The sequence below is a fragment of the Polyodon spathula genome, chromosome 2 (genome assembly GCF_017654505.1).
Source record: "Polyodon spathula isolate WHYD16114869_AA chromosome 2, ASM1765450v1, whole genome shotgun sequence".
Classification (NCBI taxonomy): domain Eukaryota; kingdom Metazoa; phylum Chordata; class Actinopteri; order Acipenseriformes; family Polyodontidae; genus Polyodon; species Polyodon spathula.
Genome location: NC_054535.1, coordinates 92,654,021 through 92,676,545, shown reverse-complemented (window position 1 = coordinate 92,676,545; position 22,525 = coordinate 92,654,021). Strand labels below are relative to the sequence as shown.

General features: G+C 35.4%; 1 protein-coding gene across 1 annotated transcript; it reads right to left on the bottom strand.

Moving 5' to 3' along the window:
* Positions 1-4,583: 4,583 nt before the first annotated feature.
* Positions 4,584-15,770, bottom strand: LOC121327181 (SKI family transcriptional corepressor 2-like). Its single transcript, XM_041271041.1, has 6 exons — positions 14,019-15,770; positions 11,821-11,886; positions 11,322-11,420; positions 10,437-10,504; positions 9,576-9,638; positions 4,584-5,108 (listed from the first exon to the last, which is right to left on the bottom strand). Exons 1-5 carry the CDS (start codon positions 15,742-15,744, stop codon positions 9,579-9,581), a joined length of 2,019 nt encoding a protein of 672 aa, XP_041126975.1. The 5' UTR covers positions 15,745-15,770; the 3' UTR covers positions 4,584-5,108; positions 9,576-9,578.
* Between the last annotated feature and the right edge of the window lie 6,755 nt (positions 15,771-22,525).

The window sequence follows — 22,525 nt, the reverse complement described above, 5'->3', positions numbered from 1 at the left end:
TGTTGGGCATTGGGCACTGTTCACTTAATTATATCATTTTTTCTTTTTTTTTTAATTCCTGTTTTTATTAATGAAATACAATTTGATATTATTCATGAAACATATATAGTGTGATAAATCAAACAGTTCAGTGAATATCAAACTCACTTTAAATCCAAACTTATAATAACACACACATGTACGTTATGTTTTCCTATACTTGTGGGGACTGCTCATTGACTCTCACTATATTTTTAAATACTATTTCTAACTCTAGTCAGACGAATCTCCACACAGGGTGAAAGTCGACAACAAACTAAATATTTTGGCACTTTTAGTTTTTTTTTTCTTTTTTAAAGCATATTTAGTTCAGAAAAAGGTGTTTTACAAAGTGGGGACGTCCCCACAACATAATTTTTTCAGGAGTAACTGTCTTTGTGGGGACATTTTCTCTCTCTCTCTCTCTCTCACACACACACACACACACACACACACACACTTTTTTTTTTTTTTTTTAACCCACTTCTGTAAGATTCTCCTGAAGGTATGCTGGCCATGTCCACAAGTACTTGAGGCATGCTGAAAGATTCACAAAGATTGAGTTTTCACAGCGTCAAAGACTGGTTAGTAATGAATGTAGTTAGTGTTGATTTTGCAACGGGGGCTTATACTGCAAGACTTATCTGAAGTTTGTAGACGTATTAGCCTTTAGAAACCTAATAGAATCACAAACAGGCCACAGCATTAGCAATAGCAAAAATGTATTTGGAGCATCCTTCGAGTGAGACATAAAACCGAGGTCCTGCAGGGGCAGTTGTTGATGCATAGTTCACCCGCAAGACTCTGTAAGTTGTGCTTGGATAAAAGCATCTGCTAAATGACTTATTCATTAATATACAGTATTTCACAATGTTTGTCCTGATACAGTAGCACTATACCATTGCTACAGATATGAACCAATACACACGAACAATTCATTGCACAACCTTCAACAGCTTCTTTTTTGTCATTAATCAGCTAGCTGCTTCTTCTGTTGACAGATATGCATTCAATTGCAGGACTGAAAAGAACTTGCGGATTCCATTGCATCAGTAAAGGTTTGAGCAGGGGTAGGCAATAAGCAAGCCTTTAAAAGTCATTTTCTTATCTTTTTGCTGGAGATCATATAGGGCCCTATTTCCACTGTGCTGTAATGACAAGGCGTGACTTAGCTCTTTTTATAAGGTCAAAAATGACAGAATAATCATATTTTAAGTAATTGCACTTCTTTCACATTTTTTCTGTGGCTCGTAAATGGCATTTTTATAACGCCTGTGCCTCAAATGGAGATATGTATCTTAAATGAAGGGTTCTTTTTAACATAACTTAATACAGGAAGGTGGAAAATCCATCCCATTGTTCCCAGAGTGTTTTTGGAGAATTAATTCAAGGGCTGCTCTTCAGTTCTAAATGCCTGACATAAAGCAGCTAAATAGTCTTTATATTAGTAAGCATAGGTGTGCATTGCCAATACAGAGAAGGGTATTGCCAGCAAAATAAAAATGTTAAAAATTAGGATTATTGCTAAGTGTACTTCACATTAACATAACACATTGTTTTACCTTCTCATGGGTTGAAGTTAGATTTGATATTTTTCTTAGCAAAGTTTAAATATGTTTTTTTTTTTTATTAATGTTATTGTTATTACCAATGCATGTGGTTTTGTGCAAAGCTGTTCAATTTGAACTGTCCTTGGTGTTCATAACGCTTGGGTAATTTATTTGTTGTAACAAGCTTATTACATAAGCACTATAAAACTCAACCCTCAACTCCAAACCCAAGCAAAATAATTAATTAACAATTGTACTTTGTATCATAAATATCATAACCAATAGGTCCCAGGTATATGTAGTACTGTCTGTACATGAAACAGTTTGGTCCAATTTACAAAGCTTTTGTGCAAAACCTAATTTTAATTTTTTTAAGAAAGGGCCAAAGCCTGCTACTAATTATAAATTCCATTTATAAACAAGTAGATCAGTAACATACAATCACATGGCACAGCTGTAAATTCTAAATTAAAGTCAGCACTATGTAGAAAAAGTGGATGACCATGGCATAAACAGTTTACATACCCCAATGAAAATGTATAATTTCTACAAATTTCTTAAAATCAAAGAATTTTAGGGAAAATCTTTTGTAGCATAAAAAGCATAAAAATAAGTTTTGAAGCATAAAAATTATTTTGATTTGTGGATGACGAAAAAATATTACAAGAAATAAATGTCTACAATTATTTATTTCAGCTTTTTTTTTGCGAAACTAAAAAAATGCTAATTCAAAAGTATTCATACTGTTTGATGCTATGATAGTATTGTCTACAAGGTGCTAGAAATTTCAATATAATGCAGAACCTAATTCTAGAAAAGTCTAGACTATGCTGGATTGTAGGTGAACATTCTTAGAGTACAAAAGGGTTAGGCATAGTGCTGTCATTACCAATAAGTCAATATGGGAAAAATTTAAAGAGCTATCTGAAGACCTTACACATAAATTTTTTTATGGTCATAAGATATGTGATTCTTCACTGCTTCGCAGTTAAAAAAAAAAGCAAAAAACCAAAAAAAAATATGTGCTTCTTCCACTGGGCCTGGTTCTACTAGCCCCGCTGTCGAGTAGACTCCACAGATACATCGACCCACTCACCTCAGTGCATCGGGTCTTTCTTTCTTTTTCTACTTCTTACTGTCTGAAGGTCCTGCTCCACTCTGCTGTAAGCTACGCGCTGCTCTGGGTGTGTTACTGCACGTGGTCCAGACTAGACACCCAGCCCAGTACCCTTGGTGCTTGTGCCTCGGTGCTTCGATGACTTCTGTGCTTAAACGCTCGGTGCCTCGGTGCTTTGGTGCCTTAGCGCCTTTGGTGCCACAGAGCCTTGGTGCTTCACCCGCTTCTGTGCTTAGACGCTACCTGCATCGATGCCCTCAGTGCATTAGAGCCATGGTGCCTCAGTGCTTCGGTACCCTCGGTGCTCCAGAGCCTCGTGCTTCGGTGTCCTCGGTGCTTAGACACTCACTGCATCACTGCCCTTGGTGCATCGGTGTCTCAGAGCCTCTGTGCTTCGGCGCCCTTGGTGCCCCAGAGCCTCGGCGCCTCTGTGCTTCTGCGCCCTCGGTGCTCAGTGCTTAGACGCCCCCTACATCAATGCCCTCAGTGCCCTCAGTGCCTCTGTGCCTCTAGATGGCCCAGGAGAATCTGATTCTTAAACCTTTGTCAGCTGCTACAAGGCCAGCCCTGGGAAATCCCACTATGCATGGATCTCCTCAGTCAGACGAGAGACACTCTTTGGCACTCAGAACCGGGCAGACTCCAACTGTGGGTCTGGCCCCTGACCGGGATCATCTGCCTGAGTTATAGCTGTCAGACGCAGTTGTTAGTATGTGGCAGCCATCATCTCCGCTAAGCAGGTTAGTGAGCTACAGGCTCTGTCAGTGAACAGTGCCTGTATGCGTATTTGGGATGATGGAAACAGGGTATTGTTACGCACAAATCCCGCTTTCCTCCGTAAGGTGGTTACTGGCTTTCCACTTGAATCAAATCGGTAGAGGCTTTCCATCCCCCTCCTTTTTCCTTGGAGGAGGATTGGAGATTAAGTTCCCTCTGCCCAATTTGGGCATTGAGAGATTATATGGATAGGATGAGAGCACTGCGTCAGTCTGACCAGCTCTTTGTCTGTCATGGTGAAAGGACCCTGGGTCAAGCCCTCTCAAAGCAGCGACTGTCCCACTGGATTGTGGACACAGTCTCAACTACATATACCAATGGCGGTCTACCTCAACCTGGGCGGGTGGCTGCCCACTCTAACAGAGGAGTGGCTACGTCATGGGCCCTCTTTAGAGGAGCTTCATTGACTGCTATTTGTACTGTGGCTAGCTGGGCTACTCCGCATACATTCACCAGTCATGTGATAGATTCCACTATGTCATCATTAGGCACAAGGGTCCTTGCACACTCACACCACAAACATTAGTTTGGTGGTAGCTTGACGTCCCTTGTCTGCTGTCTCCTCTCATGGTCCCTCGCAATGGCTTTGATATACTTTTGCAAAAATATTGTTGTTGATCTTCTTTGAATTGAAAGGGAACGTCAGGTTATGGGTTTAACCCTGGTTCCCTGAAAGAAAAGATGACCAACAAACCTTGCAAGGTTGCATCACTCGCATTCGTGGGTTCGATGCAAAAGAGAATGTGATCTCTGCAGAGTGATTTTTTCCCTTGGTAGACGGGACTGAGGATGCCACTCCCTGGAGGGGCCAATCGGCAGCTCTGACATAAAATGCTCAGTAAACACCTGACCTGTGGTAGGCATATCCCAAAAGTATTGTTGTTGGTTGTCTTCTCTTTCAGGTTACCCGAGTTACATCAGTAACCTAACATTCCACAGCTGTTTATATATTTGAAATAGACGCAACAGATGCTAAAAAAAACCTGCTCTTGTTATAATCCTTTTTATAGACTTTATTTATCCACATAAATAGTAAAGAAACTACAATAACATATTTTAATACATTTGTGGTAACAGTTCATCATAATGCTTTTAATTACACCCCAAGTATCTGACAGGGGACGGTTCATTTGATTTATACAGCAGGCAGGCTACCAGAGAAGGGCGAACAGTACATACAGTATGGAATGCCCTTCAATAATACTGCAATTTCAGCTGATCTTTAAACAAATGAAAGTGTCTCATTTTACAGATATCAGTCTGAAAAAGATAAACAAGGCTTTATTGGTTGGACTAAATGCATGTCTTCATATCTACAGCATTTCCAGATTTTACAATCAGTTATAGACCCATGAGGGCTGGGATTTGTTAGAGAAAAATATACACAGCTGAAAAAAAGTGCCATCAAACAACAGTGTTTTCAATGAGTCAGTGTTCTCATTCCTACAGCACCAGTTACACCCTTTCTACTCTGCTATTTTACATTGAAGTCCATGGATTGGTAGGAGGTCACGGGCCTGGCTCCTGATGCTGAGAACCCTGTACTGGGTTAATGTATGATTCCTTCCAGATCTCTGAATTGGCCGAAGCGCTGAGGTGGATGATTGTATCTTACAGGAGATGAGCTGCAGCAGGTACAGAGCTTCCTGTAAAGAGAATAAAAGGGAAGGCATGATCAAAAGTCCACATTTTTCTTTACAGAAGAAAGACGGTTAATTAGTAAGTAGTGAGGTACCAACAAATATAGTGTTACACGTCCCCATATGTTGCTATAACTGTTTAAATGTCTGTTTCAAAGCTCTTTTCAAAATGTCTGCTCTAGTACACTGATAGTGTAAGGATTATTGCCCACACTATCAAACAGGTAACGCATCAATAACAATGCTATTTTTTTTTTAAATCGCTTTTCCTGCAGTGATTTAGAGGAAATAACTCAAATCCCAGTGCACTAGAGCAGACATTTTGAAAAGGTCTTTGAAACAATTTAAAGTTCTAAGTGTTAAAAATTGTCAGGATGTAAACAATGAAAAGAACAATTCCAGGTAAGTTATTTAAACAGTTGTAGCAACACACAGGGATGTATAACGCTATATTTTCAGGGACCCAGTTGCTTACTCCTTAAGAAAAGGTTGGGAACAAGAGCAGGCTGTTTAGCCCATCAATACCATTTGTCTGCAATGGGGCAATGCTTATCTGACTCATGCATACTTGATGCTATACAGTATAAACAGGAAATGAGCTTGTGTATACTTTGATTAACCCCAACAATACCTTGTCATTTTACTGCGTCCTCATGGGACCCCAGTCATATAATGCCAATTATACACCATATGAGAAATCAATCAATCACTTTGAAGGTAAGGATGTTTCCAAATTCCAGTACATCTTAACCTGTGTACAGTTGCCATCCTGTACGTATAATATATAACATAATACATGCATTAAAAAAAAAGATCACTTTTTATATTTAATAGTAGTTTGTGAGTACGATTGTTGTTTTTGTGATTTATAGTATGTTACAATGTTGTGTGTAGGGTGTATCTTATTATTACAGAAATCTTTTTGCAGACTTTCAGCAGCTCAACTTTATGAGATATCTTTTAACAATAAAAAGACACCCTCCACACAACACAGTAACTTAGAGTATAAAAATTAGGTCAGCTCGCACGACTTAATAAATATATAATATATATATATATATATATATATATATATATATATATATATATATATATATATATATATATTTTTTTTTTTTTTTTTTCTAGTTATATAACATCACTTTTGATCTTGTTATGAAAATGTGAGTATTTTTAGGATCCTGATTCAGAAGACATTAATGACAGTAATTACAGCCTTTTAAATTCATGTAGCACATTTCAGCTATAAACGTTTATCACAGCATGGTACGAGCATAGCAAAGTGTGTTGTAAAACAAACTATATACACAGTAACCTGGTGACAAAGCACAGGTAAGCCATCCAGAAGTGCATATATTTCATGATAACCGCACGGCCCAAAGTGGTTTATACCGCCTATAAAACATTTATTTCAAAGTTAATTTTTGTTTGGGGAACGAAAAATAATTAAAACACTTTTTAAATAAAAAAATACAGTTTTATTATGTGTTATATAGCCCCAAAGGAGAAAACATTTAATTTGTATTCAATAATTCATTTTAAGTTTTACTGCTTTCAGATCGATGTCCGGTTACAAATATTATTTCCCTTGATGCCAGCCCGGCTTCTGAAAGTAGGTGCACCGCTGTACTGCTCAAGCAGCGTTGTGAGAGACTGGCTTTGTTGCTTCGTTTAGGCATCATTTCACAGAGGAAATGTACACCCATCTTTCACAGGAGTACAGGTAGGGTCTAGTGTTCACGATTTGCTGAGGAGCGCTGAGTGGGTGCAGGTAAAAGGCTGTTATAACGGGAAGGTATTTTGACAAATATTTTTTGGTTTCAGTGTTAAAAAACTGGAGACTTGAATACTGGTCGTCAGTTGAACTTATTGCACTGGCATAAAATTCCCTCAAAAGTTTTCTGGACTTATTTCCTTAATTAATTAACAGTAGTATTTTTTCATCTTTTTGTTTTCTTCTATTTCATTTAGCTGTGCCTCATGTAATCTTATGTGTCCACTGTTTCTGTAGCACTTAATTTTTTCATGTGGATTACTGTCTTCACTAGGAGCATTGGTGCTGTATCAGTTTTCTGGAGTTTCATCCCCAAATATATTCCATACAATGGGCAGTTGTGGCAGTGGTTTTATAGCTAATAAATAAAATTGTAGTTTGTCATGGAATTTCATCAGAGGTTGTGATTTTTCCAATTCCATGTAGGGTTTCTGTGATGTCATAAATTATAAGACCGAATGGAATTATTTTCCTGTAACTCACTGAAGAGGCCCATCTATTATTTTTATAATACATTAATACACCCATGATGCTAAAATTAAAGAAGATGAGGTTCAGTAGTACAGTTGTTTTTTGTTTTTTTAAAACATAGTGTCTCAGTGTTGTTATCCGTTAGTGCTTCAGCTTTATTTGGATTTTACCTTGTTGCCTTTACCTTTTTTTAATTTGGACTCCTGTGCTTCGAAGAGACCTGATTTAGCTTTAATTGGAGACTAACATGTACCCTATATTATATATATATATATATATCAAAATTGTATAAGAGTAAAACACACTAATTTACATTATAAAGACATGACACACACACATCAGCACTGTGACATAACTTTTTGCACTGTAACTTAAAACTGCAGTCGTGACACCATCATACGGAAAAAAAAGAAACATTGAAGGTTTTGACCAAGTCAAACGTTTTATCTTATATATATATTATATATATATTATCTATATATAATATAGATATTATATATTATTATATATATATATATATATTATAATATACTATATATATAAAAAAAGCATTGCTTATATAAAGACTTTTAATACAATATAAAGTTGCACACCAAGGGGACACGTTTACAGTTGTACTGAAAATATTAAGCAGAAACACAGCATGCCATGAAAATGAAAAGTTGCTCCAATTAATCTCCCTAAGATCAATAACCATGCCTGCTACAGAGAGTTTGTTTTCTGTCATGACCCAGAAGACTGTTTCGTATTTGACACAGTATTTGACAGCTTCGTACTTGGATGCTTGAGATTAAGTTTCTGACATTAGCAGATATCTACCAGTTGGATAATGACTGTTTTACCTGAATGGCTAAGACTATCTAATAATATCTAATCAAATCTTTATGAAGGCTCTGCGACATGCTGTGAATGGCAATTCAGATTTCATTACAATTTGTTGTGTGATGGAGGCACTGTGGTTGCACTGTTTCCCTTATGCTGCTGGTTCAGAAGTAGGCTGAAAATACTGGTCGGAAAATGTTAACATTTTGCAGAAATGAATCCTCATTATTGCCTGTAGAGTAGACATTTTGCCCATACCTACAGAAATGTGCCCCCTCTTTGCTTATGTACTGAACTCAACAGCTATGATTGACAGGTTCTGTATTTAGCATTGTATTGTATCTGTTCAATGTATTATTTGTATTGCTTAATAGCTATTTCAGAATGCAGCATTTTTAAATAACTGCTGTGTAAGTTGTGACCACAAGAGGGAGCACGGACTTCACTAAAAGCAAAAAAAGCATAATTCCTAAATATGGACAACTATGAAGAAATAGATTGACAACCATAGAAAAACTGTATGTGTTATTGCTGATACATGTATAGTTTTTTTTTTTTTGTTTGTTTGTTTTGTTTTTTAATGGTATTAATATAATACACTACAGCATATTAATATTGAAATAATTTCAAACATTTAGATAAGGGTAGATTTTCAGAAATTCTCATTGTTATTATTAATAGTATGGGGTGTGAGTGTATGTGTGTATATTTACATCGTCAAACAGATTTGACAATTTAAAATAGAAGTAAGCTGATGATATTTATAATAACAACATAAGTGTTTTAAGGCATTTAGATTTTTTTTTTATCATTCCAACAATGCCATTTTTGTCCACCTCAGTGTCATTGGATTTGCATAATATGTCAATAATTTTACATTTTAAAGATTTGACTTGATAAGGACTTATAGTTTATAGTGCAACTTCATTAAAACATTTAATTTGAATATGCATACATGTCTATTTATAGACATAATTAACACAGGATGCATTTACTGTGTGTTTAATCTTCTTCATTTATTTAACCAACAAACTATAATATTATTTGACACACAAAAATATTTTGTTCCATTATAGTACACATTATTTTTCCGAAATATATGATTTTTGCTGGTTGGCCATGCATTTGTTATACATGGAAACTGCATATATATATTTTTTTTTTGTTTGCCACAAATTGGAAACTGCTGTAACTTTTAAAGACTAATATTAAGCAAGCTGTATACAATCATTATTTGGGGGGTTTGACCAAACATGGCCATTTGCGACAGGATACACCACCATAACCTCCTTGCAGGCCTTTTGAATGAGTTCTCTCCTGACCACGTTTAGAAGCCCTATACCCTACTCATTGTGCGATGGCTGTCCAGCAACTCTGCCATGGCATGCCTTCATTAGATTACATACCTTTTAGGACTTGTTGAGATGTGTGCCAAGTTTTTCTTTCCGTATCAAGTTTGCATAAGGAATCTGTAGCAAAAGACATAATGAAGTTTTGTACCTTAGGTTTGGGAGGCAGGACACCATCCTACACACAATAAGTCATCTAATTTGATCCACTCAGAAAACACAAATAAGCAAATAACTTGTCCTTCCTTGAGTTTGAGTCATTCACAACCCTCTGTCTTCCCCATCTCCAACCTTAAAGCTACTTGCTGGGCTAATCTATTAGGAGGGTCTACTGTCTCAGTCAGTTGGTTGTGTATGTTCATGATTTCGTGGCGTTTTTTTGTGTTTTTTTCATTGATTTTGAGGCAATTAATGAACTACTAAACAGTTTCAATAAGATGAACGGGGGGGGGGGGGGGGGGGGGGGGGGTCACTTGTATTATTCTAGACCATTAAACCAATATGTACAGTAAAACCTATTCTCTTCACCTAGAAATCAAGATTTTTGGAGGATTATAATGGAGAGTGAATAGGAACAGGTCATACCTCAAAGTAGCAGGGCAAAATATGACCATTTTGGAGGGTTTGTGTAGACATAAGCATTGATGGATAAAAACAGTTTCTCAATAAATATATAAGCGAGGCATTTATACTTCAGTTTCTTTAAGGACTATTCCTGTAGAACAGAAGTGGGGACGTTCTGGAATGTTTCAAAATCATTTGAATGGCCTGTTTAGCTGCCACTCTACAGACTAGATACCAGCATTTATGGTTGTGTGTATTGGAATCGTTTTGTTATGACACTGAACAAATATTAAGCTGGCCAAATGCGTTTTTGACAAAATGCTTTCTGTACCCCAGGATGTTAATGTCTCGTACCATTTGTAATTGCTGAACCATCTCTTCTCTGTAGGCTAACTCTCTCTTCATTTGGTCCTGGAAGTTATCTGTTCAGAAAGAGATTTAAGCTATAAAACAGTTTCCACAAACCAGACAATGTACTGTACACGTTGAGCATAGAAAATACTGCACTCATTACAAGGATTTGTTTAGATGAACACAGCAGACCAAACCACCAAAGAACTGGACTAGAAAAGAAATAAAAGATTCCTAAGACCTGTTAAATTACAAGGCTGTATCTTTAGATGTCTTTATCTATGGTTTATATATTTTAAACTATTTTCTACTCATAGTTGTAAAGCTAGTTTCAGATCTTTGCCATGTTAAATGTTGCTGATTGGACTGATTCTTTTTTCACAGGGAGTGGGCTTATTGGCTCTGCACTCATGCTGCCAGCATGCTCTAGTCTTGGCCCTCCCAGTAGATGTCACTGTTACCGTAGGTGCACACATAGTGGCATTGGACTTCAACACAGCTCATTTAAGGAGGCATTGCTTACTTACTGTTAAAGGCAGTATTGAACTGAATAAATAAACGCATGGGACTCTGATTACAGCTCTGTACAAAAACACCCATACAAACATCTTTGTAATTATCTAAACTACTATTTGTAATTGAGAGGTATTATTATAGTATTTGGCTTTTTTTTTTTTTAATGGTATATGAATATTTGGTGGATAATGGACATTTCCCGCTATAACATTGATATTTTCTATTACCAGCAGGCAGGCATATTCGTATCTGTTAAATGAAAGTGTTCTGAATGAAGTCTCTGTATATTACAATGGAACTATCAGCTGTTATAATCGTCTTTACCGATATGATCACCCTAAATCTACATCTGTAACAAAAAGGGTTACTTACTGAAAACAGGGAACGTAGCAGTGCCCTTTAACACATGGAACTCCTGCTCTAATCTTCTTCGTAAATCTATCTGTTCTAGAAGCACTTTCTGGAGTTCTTCTGCAAAACATAAAACAAATACAACAATAATAGAATTATGTTGAAAGGAATTGAAAAATGACAAGAAATAAATCCACTGAAATACAATGCACAATGTAATTATACTAAACATGACAGGTTGACAGAATAGAAAACGGCACTACTTGAGAGTCTATGAATAAAAAAAGCATTGCAATATGTTACACATTAAGATTAATAGAGTACACAGTGCCACTGAATGAGTATCCCATTTTAAAATGTTTGCATTTATCTCAATTATAGTTAATTGGGAGACCATATACTGTATCATCAAAATGTTGTGGTATCAAAATATACAAATCAAAAACTGAATTCTTGAATATTGCTATGCAATGTAATAATAAAGCATATAAATGCATCTATAAACACTAAGTAAGCATACCTTTTTCCATATTTTCAACATCTTTTTTTAGTGAAACAGGTGGAGTTGTTTCTTGCCCCTGGTCACCTAAATCAAAATATTATTATTATTATTATTATTATTATTACAATATACTGTAACTCAGACTTTCACTTGCTGAAGAAAACCAAGCAAGGTTACGGTGCGAAACAAACAAGAAATGATTAGCATACAACTGAAATAATAAATGATACGAAGATTGTGGGCATAAAAATATTTATACAAATTCTATCTCTGAAATGTATGGAAAATATATATTGAAACAATAGCCTAGATATATCATATATCTTTATAAATATATTCAATTACAGTATTACTGAAATGTAATGAAACACTTTTTCAATAGGCACATTTTGGGACTTAAATGACTATGCTATTAAAAAAGTTATATTATTTCAGTGGTATTAAACATTATTGTAAAATAAACATTGATAGACCACAATGAACAAGTACAAGTTATATATCTATATCTAATTTTACAAAACACAAACTAAGTAAAAGGCCCAAACAAAGAAATTCATTTGCAACTTATATAATCTCCCTTTTCTTTTTTCATGCCTCCCTCCCTAAGCCGCTCACATATTCTTCATTTCAAACCCCAGTGTTCTTGCTCTCTTCCTCTCTCTGTCTCATTTGACAGGCAAATTTGCAGACATTGCCCGAGGATAACAACCTCGTTTGACAGTCAATTAACCATGAATAGTCAAAGCCAAAGCAGTTTGCATTACATAAATGGAAAATTAGATTCCTTTCTCCCAAGAAACAGAACTCTCCTTAAGACACGGCAGTAGACACTTTGGAATCAAAACTTCTAATCACGTCCTCCCTTAGCCCTTAGAGACACACAGCAATCAGGGAAAGGTGGTTTCATTTAATTTGTTTCATGTAATTTTAAAAATGTATTATACATTATGTGAAGAGATCATTATCATGTAGATGATATAAATGTTGGCATAGATGTCATAAAACACTTTAAATGTATTTTTGACAGATATTAAAAGCAATAAGCTGTGATCTTTTTAATGGAAGGTTTCTTGGAGGAAAATGCAATTATTTCCATGTTATACCATTCAAATACTGATTGCCATATTTGTGTTAGCTGATATTCTTTTTGAACTGTTGTGAGTCCCAATAGAATTCACACACAGTACGTGACGGTCATATGTTCTGCCACTACTGTATTTTATTATTTTGATGCATTTAACCTTAAAGACCTTGAAAGGATTTTTAAAAATGTATTTACAATACTTATTATTATTGTATTTAGTTTTTTTCTTTTCTAACAGAAACAGAAGACGAAGAACCTTGGGCTTCTCTCCAGAATTCTGTTCCAGATGTATCTGTATCAGAAATGAAGAAGTTGTTCTGTTCCTTATTTTCATCTGTAACAGGAACAATAAAATATTATCATTTCTGTATTTGTTTGAAAATCTGTTTATAATGAAACACTGGAGAAAACAAAATATGTCAAAATCTAAAAAGAAAACACTTACCTGAAAAGCTTCCATTTTCTTTGGTAGTAAAAACTGTCTGTGTGTTCCCTCTATTTTTGTGACCCTGAAACACAACCAATAAAACACATTGTGATAGCCTATAATGCAATTAGATGAAATTGCGTTCTTTCACTTTTTTCCCCACAGGCACTTGAAAAAGCAACATTTTTTTTCAGTTTTCCCATTTACTCATATTAAAAAAAGAATAATCAAGGGCAAGATTAAATGGAAGGAACCATTCCTGTTACAGAAACAGCTGCTACTAGTTCTTCAGCAATCACAGCTGATGCAGTGTTACCAGAGGTTAAAGACTAAAAAGGCTAATAGGAAAAAATGACAAAGAAAAACAAATATAATGTAGCTGTTAAACAATACGTGATTCGGCTTATTAGGGAAAATCAAAGAACACTGAATATTTCATTTCTGCAGGGAAACCTTTACCCAATAGTTAGAATGTGTGTGTGTGTGTGTGTGTGTGTGTGTGTGTGTGTGTGTTTGTACTATATGTGTGTGTGTGTATATATATATATATATATATATATATATATACTATATATATATATATAATATATAGCATAAAGCGGCATTCGACGTAAATTTAAGATAGACGTATGGCAATTTATATTAATGGATTGTAGCGGATTTCCCTGTAAAATGGTCACTCCTCCAATGAGGCATGAATAGGACTTCTTGAGTCTTTGAGATTAGCAGGTGAATTCTCTGTGCTGCCAGTTTTTATATTGTTGGTTTCTGCTATGATGCCAGGGAAGTGGACTCTTTCTTTAGCCCTTTGCTCCCCGTTTTCTGGAGGGACTATGATCTGGGTGCACTGGCCACTGCTGAAATCCTCTTCCTCTTCGTCCTGCTGTCTGTTGGTCTCCACATCCACCTCCTGCTCCTCATCACTGTCCCCACTGTCGCTCTGGTAACTGCAGCTGGTCCCAGGGGAGAGGTGCCTATCAGAGCCAAATTCCTCCAGGTTACCATGAAGCTTGGCGATGCTCTCTGCATCTTTAACTACAGGCCTGAAGGCTGAGTGGTAGCTCGGTTTCCTGGCCTGGAATGAAGACATGTCCATGAGCTTTAGCCTCCCATCGGACGCTGGCCTGAGGTCATTAGTTGTCGGGGTACATTCATTTTCAAACAAGCCACTCCTGGAATTGGCCATGCTGGCTGCTTCGCTTTGGTCCGAGAGGTCAAGGAAAGCCTGCCTCAGTGTGGGGTTTTCAGAAAGAGAGGTGAGTGCGTTGGGTTGAGGTTGGAGGTAGGTTGGGACCGAAATACCGGCAGGGGTCCGTGGTGGCCAAAACATACAAAAGGGTGGGTAGAAAGCATCCTTCCTCCCAGGCCAAAGAAGCCCTGATAGTCCACTTGGTTTCTGCCCATTAGCAGGTTCACTGTCATCTTTTTTCTGACACAGGCTGAAAGCCGGAAAGGTGTAAGGGTTTGGGAAGAGAGAGGTGGCAGGGAACTTTTGCAGCATGCCAAAGCTCTTGCTTGGGACTGGGATGACTGGGTAGCTGCGAGGGTTTTTCTGAGAAGACAGACTTGTTCCCTCAACATCTTCATCCTCTTCAAACCTGGTCCTTTTCTGAGATAGATCAGGAGTTATCATGTGAGGGAGTACACTACTGACAGCCTTCATCTGGCTGAGAGAAGAGCAGTTCCCCTGGGGCAAGGCTCTCTTCCGACTTCCCCCATTAAACATGGCTTTCACATCCTCCCATGCAAAGGCCAGGTCATCAGGTGGGGTTTTATCAGTCAGTTTGAGGTGACGCCTCCAGGAATTGAAGTTAGCAGCATCAGGCTGGGTGTACTTAGCTTCTGGGGTGCGGTGGGAGTGGAAAATGAACTTATTGGGAGAAAAGTACATATTACAATAAGAGCATTTGATGCATTTAGCCCTGGAGCTGTTGTATCGAGCTGGAATAAAGTTTCCCCTAGAACCCCAGGCGCACTCATGAGACACGTCAAATGCAAAGTTATCTGGAAGCTTTGGGGGTGAGTTCTCACCCAGAAAGGACTTGCAAAGTCTCTCTGCTTCCCTTTTGGTTATCATGCCACATCTCCTGGAGGAGATAGGCATGGCTCCGGCTCGCCGCAGGATTTCCAGCTGTACAGGTGTGCACTGAACACAGGTGATCCCCAGTGCAACCCTCCTGTTGTGGATCTCATTGTAGCTGTAGTGCTTCAAAAGGGTGTTGGAGATCTGTGCCAGACATAGCCTCTCTTGGCCGTCAATTACCAAGGAAACAATAGGAACACCATACAATATGACCTGACCCACTTGATTGGGCTTTAAAGCGGAATGGTTAACCCTTGGTGGAGTTATAGGTTCTTGCTGGTAGGTGTTTGTTGGTGGAGTCATTACAATATCGTTTGGTCTAGGTAGTGGGGTTTTTTCCATCTCCATACGAAGGTATAAATAATGTCTTTGGTCCTTTTCCCCCTGCAAAACCAAAAAAAAAAAAAAAAAAAAGAAAGATTTAAAAAACTAAATAAGGACTTAATGCTTCAATTTACACAAATATGTCAGTGTCCTTGATGAATATATACATTGTAGAATGTCTTCAATGTGAACTGCTCGAATATAAAAAATGTTTGATGAATGGCAAATGTTCACATTTGCATCAAAACAATTGTAATTTTATAAGTAATTATTATATTGCTAACCATTCTGGTGAAGCTCTAGTTAAAAAAAATAAAAAGAAAGAAAGAAGTTTAACATAATGATCTAATCCAATATTGTAAATTAATCTAAATTAAAAATGCATTTGATATTTCATAAGCTGTCTGTTCTTAATAATGTAAATGTAATGTATTAAAAAAAAAAAAAAACATAGTACACTCATAGCTTGTGAAGTTATTAAAGTTTAAATAAAATTAATCTATTGTAACACTAACAACATTATTTGTTTCCCTTCTACCATAACTGCTTATAAAGCGATAATGGAAGAAGCTTGATTTTTGGTTGTATATCTTTAACTGTTATCTTTAACTTTAATTGTATAAACCACATATATTACTTGTCTTCCAGTCCAGAAATATTTCAGTTATAATCTTATAGGTATACTTGTTCGAAATATGCATTTAGGTTACAGCACACATTTTAACACAACGGGCTATTTAAAAATTATTTATCACGCGAAATATTAACAATATGGTTATTTGAGACGCATTACGAAGCGCAATAAATAAATATATATCCCTCTCCCTTTAAAAAATACATTTCTACATTAAAGCTACCAATTGCTTGAAATACGACTTACTTTACTTTAATTTTATATTCTGCTAGTCATAAAAGCAGTAGCTATATATTTTTCACTCCAGCAATTTAGTTTTTGTTGGGTTTTTGTTTTTGTTTTTTTCAGTGCAATCAGCAGCAAGTCTGTAATATGAAATGGACAATATGAGCATCTTTACAAGGACCGCATCTTTAACTTTTGAAAAAAATTGTGAACTATATAATTAATAAGACATCATGCATTCCTGGTTAATAATTTTAAATACGTGTATTACATTAATCACAAGCGTTTCTTAGTAATATTGTATCGTGTTTTTTTTTTTTTTTTTTTTTTTTTTTTGTTTTTTTTGTTTTTTTTTTTTTTTTTTTGTTTGTTGTTTTGTTTGTTTGTTTTTTTTATCGTTGTAGCCTACTATAAACTCACAAAATATTGCCTGTAAATTGACTTGGCTTTCGAAATTAAATAATGTGCCAAATACTTTTATAATTTTTCTATTAAAGTTAAACGTAAACTGCACGGCACAGTAGCTAACATACCGTTAAAAAAATAGTTACTGTGGAAACATTAATGTAGCAAAGATTAAATATAATATTCTTTAATGATGTATTAATCTTCCAACTTGTTTCATACACAAGATCACATGATTTTCATGAACTGTGCTAAGGTCTTTAGAACAAATTATCAACGTGCAAACACCCAATATATATATATAGAAGTAACAGAAAATCAAACGAAATATCAAACTAACCAAGAAACATGTTTAGATATTATTTATAACGTTCTACCCTAATGTTTTCTAGATATAATGCACCGTACCTCCTTTTTATATATTGTACCGTACCTCCTTTTTATATATTGTACCGTTACTCCTGTGCAGTATCCTCTAAAAAAACACAGTGTTGCACATCTTCGAATCGCAGAAAGGGCCCTTCTTCAAACAAAAATACGAATCTGATTTCGTCAGTTTAAAAAATAAAATAAAATCTAGGCTCCAAGTGTTTTTAAGTTAATCATACAGTTTAGAGAGCGGATGTACTGCGAGATGAATCATTCCCTTTAGCGATCTGTTTGTTGTGTGTCTGCAAATGTGTTGGTTGTAAGTTGATTGCTGAAGCTCTGCCTCTCAACTGGCCTCGCTGCTGAAAAGCTTCACCTCGGAGCCAGTGACGTCTCTCACTCACTGCCACTCAACGCGTTTACTCTCTAAAGAGGAGCGAATAAAGGAGCCAAGCCCGAGGCAGCCTGCGACGAGTCTCCTGCAAATCCGATTGAGGAAACACAACAAACACCGCTGTACAGCCTTTTGTCGTTTTTCTGGAGAAAGGAAAACGTCATTTGAAATAGAGATGCGGTGGCATCCTGACGAATAATAATACAACAGTCCCATATAATGCTGATATGGTCTCTGTTGGGTGTTTTTATCCGCACTTATCCAGATTTCTCCAATCAATTCAAATCAGCCATACATCCTGACATATATGTTACATTCATCTAGCATATTATTTACATGTTCGCTTATAAACATCGTTGTATTGCACTAATATGTTGATTTGGTAACCGTTCTGAAGGTGATGAGTCTGCACCAATTGTTCTTTTATCATTTTCAGTTAACAATTTGTACTGTACATATATGTAGAAACGTTTTAACATAAATGAAAATACAATGTAAAACAACAGACAGGACTCGTTGCATAGAAAAAAAATCATACAGCAGATGTTGTAAAATTTAATTTAAATGTATATATATATATATATATATATATATATATATATATATATATATATATATATATATATATATATATATATATATATGGGATATATATATATATGTCAAAACTGCATGTCTTACAGCAAAATCATTGGCAAAAAACCTCTAAAGTTTTTGCCACGATATGGTGATTTAAATAATTGATACATTTGGATTTAAAGTTTTAAATATCTAAAAAAAAAAAAACGGTATGTTGCATTTAAAATGATCAATGGATGATATTCTATAAATGCAGAATCTGGTAATCAAAACGAATAATGCATTATTTTTTTCAATTTTTTTAACTAGGCTACAGAATTGAATTGATTCATAGATTAGTTGCGTTGTTATATTTTGCACCAAAAACAAATACGTTAATAATAATAATAATAATAATAATAATAATAATAATAAATAATAATAATAATAATTGATGTCCTTGGACATAGTTGATGTGGTTTCTCTATCAACTACTTCAAAACAGAGATTTGAAGAAGTTGGTGTCATATTTCAATGCGCAACCACAGTACTAGTTAAATGCGTTTCCATGTTAAACTTACTTCAATTTCTTTTAACACAGGGCGTTTTAAAAAATTGTATTTAACATTTTTATGTGATAAAGACAGACCATGTACTTAACAGTATAAGCTTATTTCTGTCTGTAAATGTTTACAGTCGTGTCCCTTGTTTTAGACTGTCATATCTCAGTATATATATATATATATATATATATATATATATATATATATATATATATATATATATATATATATATATATATATATATATATATATATATATTTTGAGAGTAACGCATGCGTACTAATTGGATAAAATTGCTTTAATGGTAAGTCAGTGACATACATTTTGTTGATAGGCCAGCAATGATGTCTGGGGATTTGGCGTTCCGATCATAACTGAAGTCTTCATAGTTACAGATCAAGCATACTGCTATAAAACTGTTGATCCTTGATCAAGTAAAAACATTACATTAATATTTTTGGGAAGACACATTATTTATATTGTTTTGATATATTGATATATTGTTTTAATTAACTGTATTTTTACTCAAGTTTGTCTTTAGGCCAAGTAGATTTTTTATAAAGATTGTGTTTAGTTAGTGTTGGTTTACAAAATAGCCGTAAGTATTGTAACTGTAGTTTTTCTGAAACATACAAATCCATCCCACAACCACACTGACAGTAACCAGTCTTATAATATTAGTTCCCATTTATAAACCTACACATGTTTTGTGTGTGTGTGTGTGTGTGTGTGTGTGTGTGTGTGTGTGTGTGTGTGTGTGTGTGTGTGTGTGATGTGTGTTTTGTTTTGTTTTTTAAGATTTGGTAATATTGTCATTTAATTTTAGCCAATTCTTATTCTGCAAGTTTCTAAGTATAACAGATGAACTCCTTACAAATTAAATTGTAATTTAATACATACAGAAATTACGGTAACGATATACAATACTTATCTTTTTTTTCTAGTATCATGCAAATAGTGAAGTATATGTTTCCTTAGCCACTATGATGACATATATCCCACAAATTTCATATGCATAGTTCTGCTGTTTTGCTCGGAACCGTTGAACATCTATAACGCTTGTGATCAAAACGCTGGTACTATTTCACGCTGAACAGTCTGTTATACGTGCGCACTTTGTACAATTTCTATTCTCTCTGACGTCCAAGAGCTTGCAAAAGGAGTCTGTTATGATTTAGAGTTTACTGTGGGAGTGAGACTGGTACTTGTTCTGCTTATTCCTGTGATTATTAAAAAGGGATCTGGAATAAAAAGAAAGGCTTCGTTGCTTTGAAAGCCAAAGGGCATTGATGGAAGAGTAAAAGAGGGTCCCATCTGGAAGCCCCTGCAGTTCATTTAGATCATATCACTTGTGCTTTTGTCTCAGCTCTTTGCTAACCAACACACAATAGTACAAAACAGAAGGTAGCCATTTGTAGACGTTCAAAAAAGAACAAACAAAAACGTTGACTGACATGTTAAGGCTTTACAATGTAGGAAGAGATGAAAGAGAATAAAATAAGCAAGTCTGTGACCGGAGTGTTCTTCTGCATGTTACAGATACACACAATATGGACTCGGTTAACCTACTGTACTGTGCTTTTATTGTAAAATGTGTACACATTGCTTTTCCTTAAACACACACACACACACACACACACACACACACACACACACACACACACACACACACACATATATATATATATATATATATATATATATATATATATATATATATATATAACATATTTAACATAACAGTTTTATTAATCAAGTATTGAGAAAAAAAATTGAACTCTTTGATTCACATTTGAAAACGATCAAATGATGCTGTCGTTTCGAAACAACCCGATAATATTAATATTAATATTTTTGGATGTGTGTTAGGTTAGAGATGTACACGTGTTTAAGCACACTGCGCATCAACTTGTATATATTACAGTGTTACTATTCAGGGTCATGTTTTGCCAAAACAACTGTGTGTTTCTAAGCTTTACCAGACAAAACAGTTTAAGACTAAAAGGTTTAACATCAAACCAGACAACAACAAATCAAATATGCCCCGGGCGATTCATTTGAATTTTTAAATATCAGAATGCTGTCTGCCAGCTGAAATGATACATTATCCCTGCGAATTCACATTGCCATAATTCTTGCACAGCATGACATAGAACTGTAGGCTTTTCTGCAATGCCACAATTATACAGCTATAATTACAACGTTGCTCTTAATGAGTCTAATGTCTCTGTTTTTATGAACGACTAAACATACAAGCCGGATATTTTTCCAGTGGGTTAGTTGGGGTCATTTTCACCTTTTTTCTAGATTAAGGGTTTTCATATTTAAATGTATAGACCTCTGCGTAAAAGTGTTTAAAACCTTTCTTCCTGACAACATAGGCATACATAATCTTTATTTAATGCAAGTGCTCTTTAATTAAACTAAAAACTCCAATACAAATGTGTTTCTTCAATTTGCTAAATACTATGCTTATTGCATAATATAATTTAATGTAGACTACTTAAATCACACACTTTTCATTAGAGAATGCAGACCCGTGTCCAATCGTTCCAACCTTTTCCGCTTTAATATATATAGACACACACACACACACACACACACACACACACACACACACACACACACACACACACACACGAAGGGGTGTGTGCTCAAATGTTTAGGATCAGAGTTCTTCTAATGACGTCAAAAGTCATATAGGAAAAACAAAATAAATCCGTTCCTGTAAATTCGTTTTTGCATCTTTGTAACGGTATGAACCACAAAAACACAATTCAACCCTATAATATGGAAAGAAAGATAACCTTGCCACAACAAGCTAAGTTAGTTTTACTGGTTCTGTATAGTGTGTAACTGGGTTGCATGGAAAGTGTAGCCCATGCTGTATTTTCAATTACAACGTGATTGTCTCGCTATTACTACCGATACACTACGGGTATATACTATTGTGTAGCCAGTAATCGTTTTTTTTTTTTTTTTTTTTTTTTTTTTTTTTTTTTTTTAAAAAAAAAAACAAAAAGAGAGACTCTGGTTACAGATGAAAACATATATACAGTTTCACATTGAAGAACATAACCGTTTTTTTTTTATTTTTTATTTTATTCATTATTAAATTTTTTATTTTTTATAGTATAGCCTATACTAATTCGCGGTTAGTACTTTTATATTACTGTCAGTTTTAATATAACCTACCTAATAGCCTATATCTTGCACACACATACACACACGCACACACACACACACACACACACACACACACACACACACACACACACCTTTTATACGATTTCACAAATAGTAGTATTTAAATTAGGCGTATTACCGTATAAGTTTTGTTTCACAGGTTCGAGTTTTAATTAACAATTAAAAACGTATTTAACGTAGCTGCTATTACTGGGGCTCAAGTACTGTGGAGAAACTTACAATAGGCCTAAGTCAATTCGAACAACAGCGCGTCATCTGGGACCTGAGCAACACACACACACACACTTACTGTCAGGGGGTCCATTTCTCAAGCACACACTGACAGAAAAAATATGGTCTTTAACAACTCAACAGCTCTTGATGCCCACCCACTGTTTTATTATTGCCGTGTTTTTTTGTAATAGAATTACGGGATTTATTGATTGAGGTAGCTTGATTTTTTGAAAACA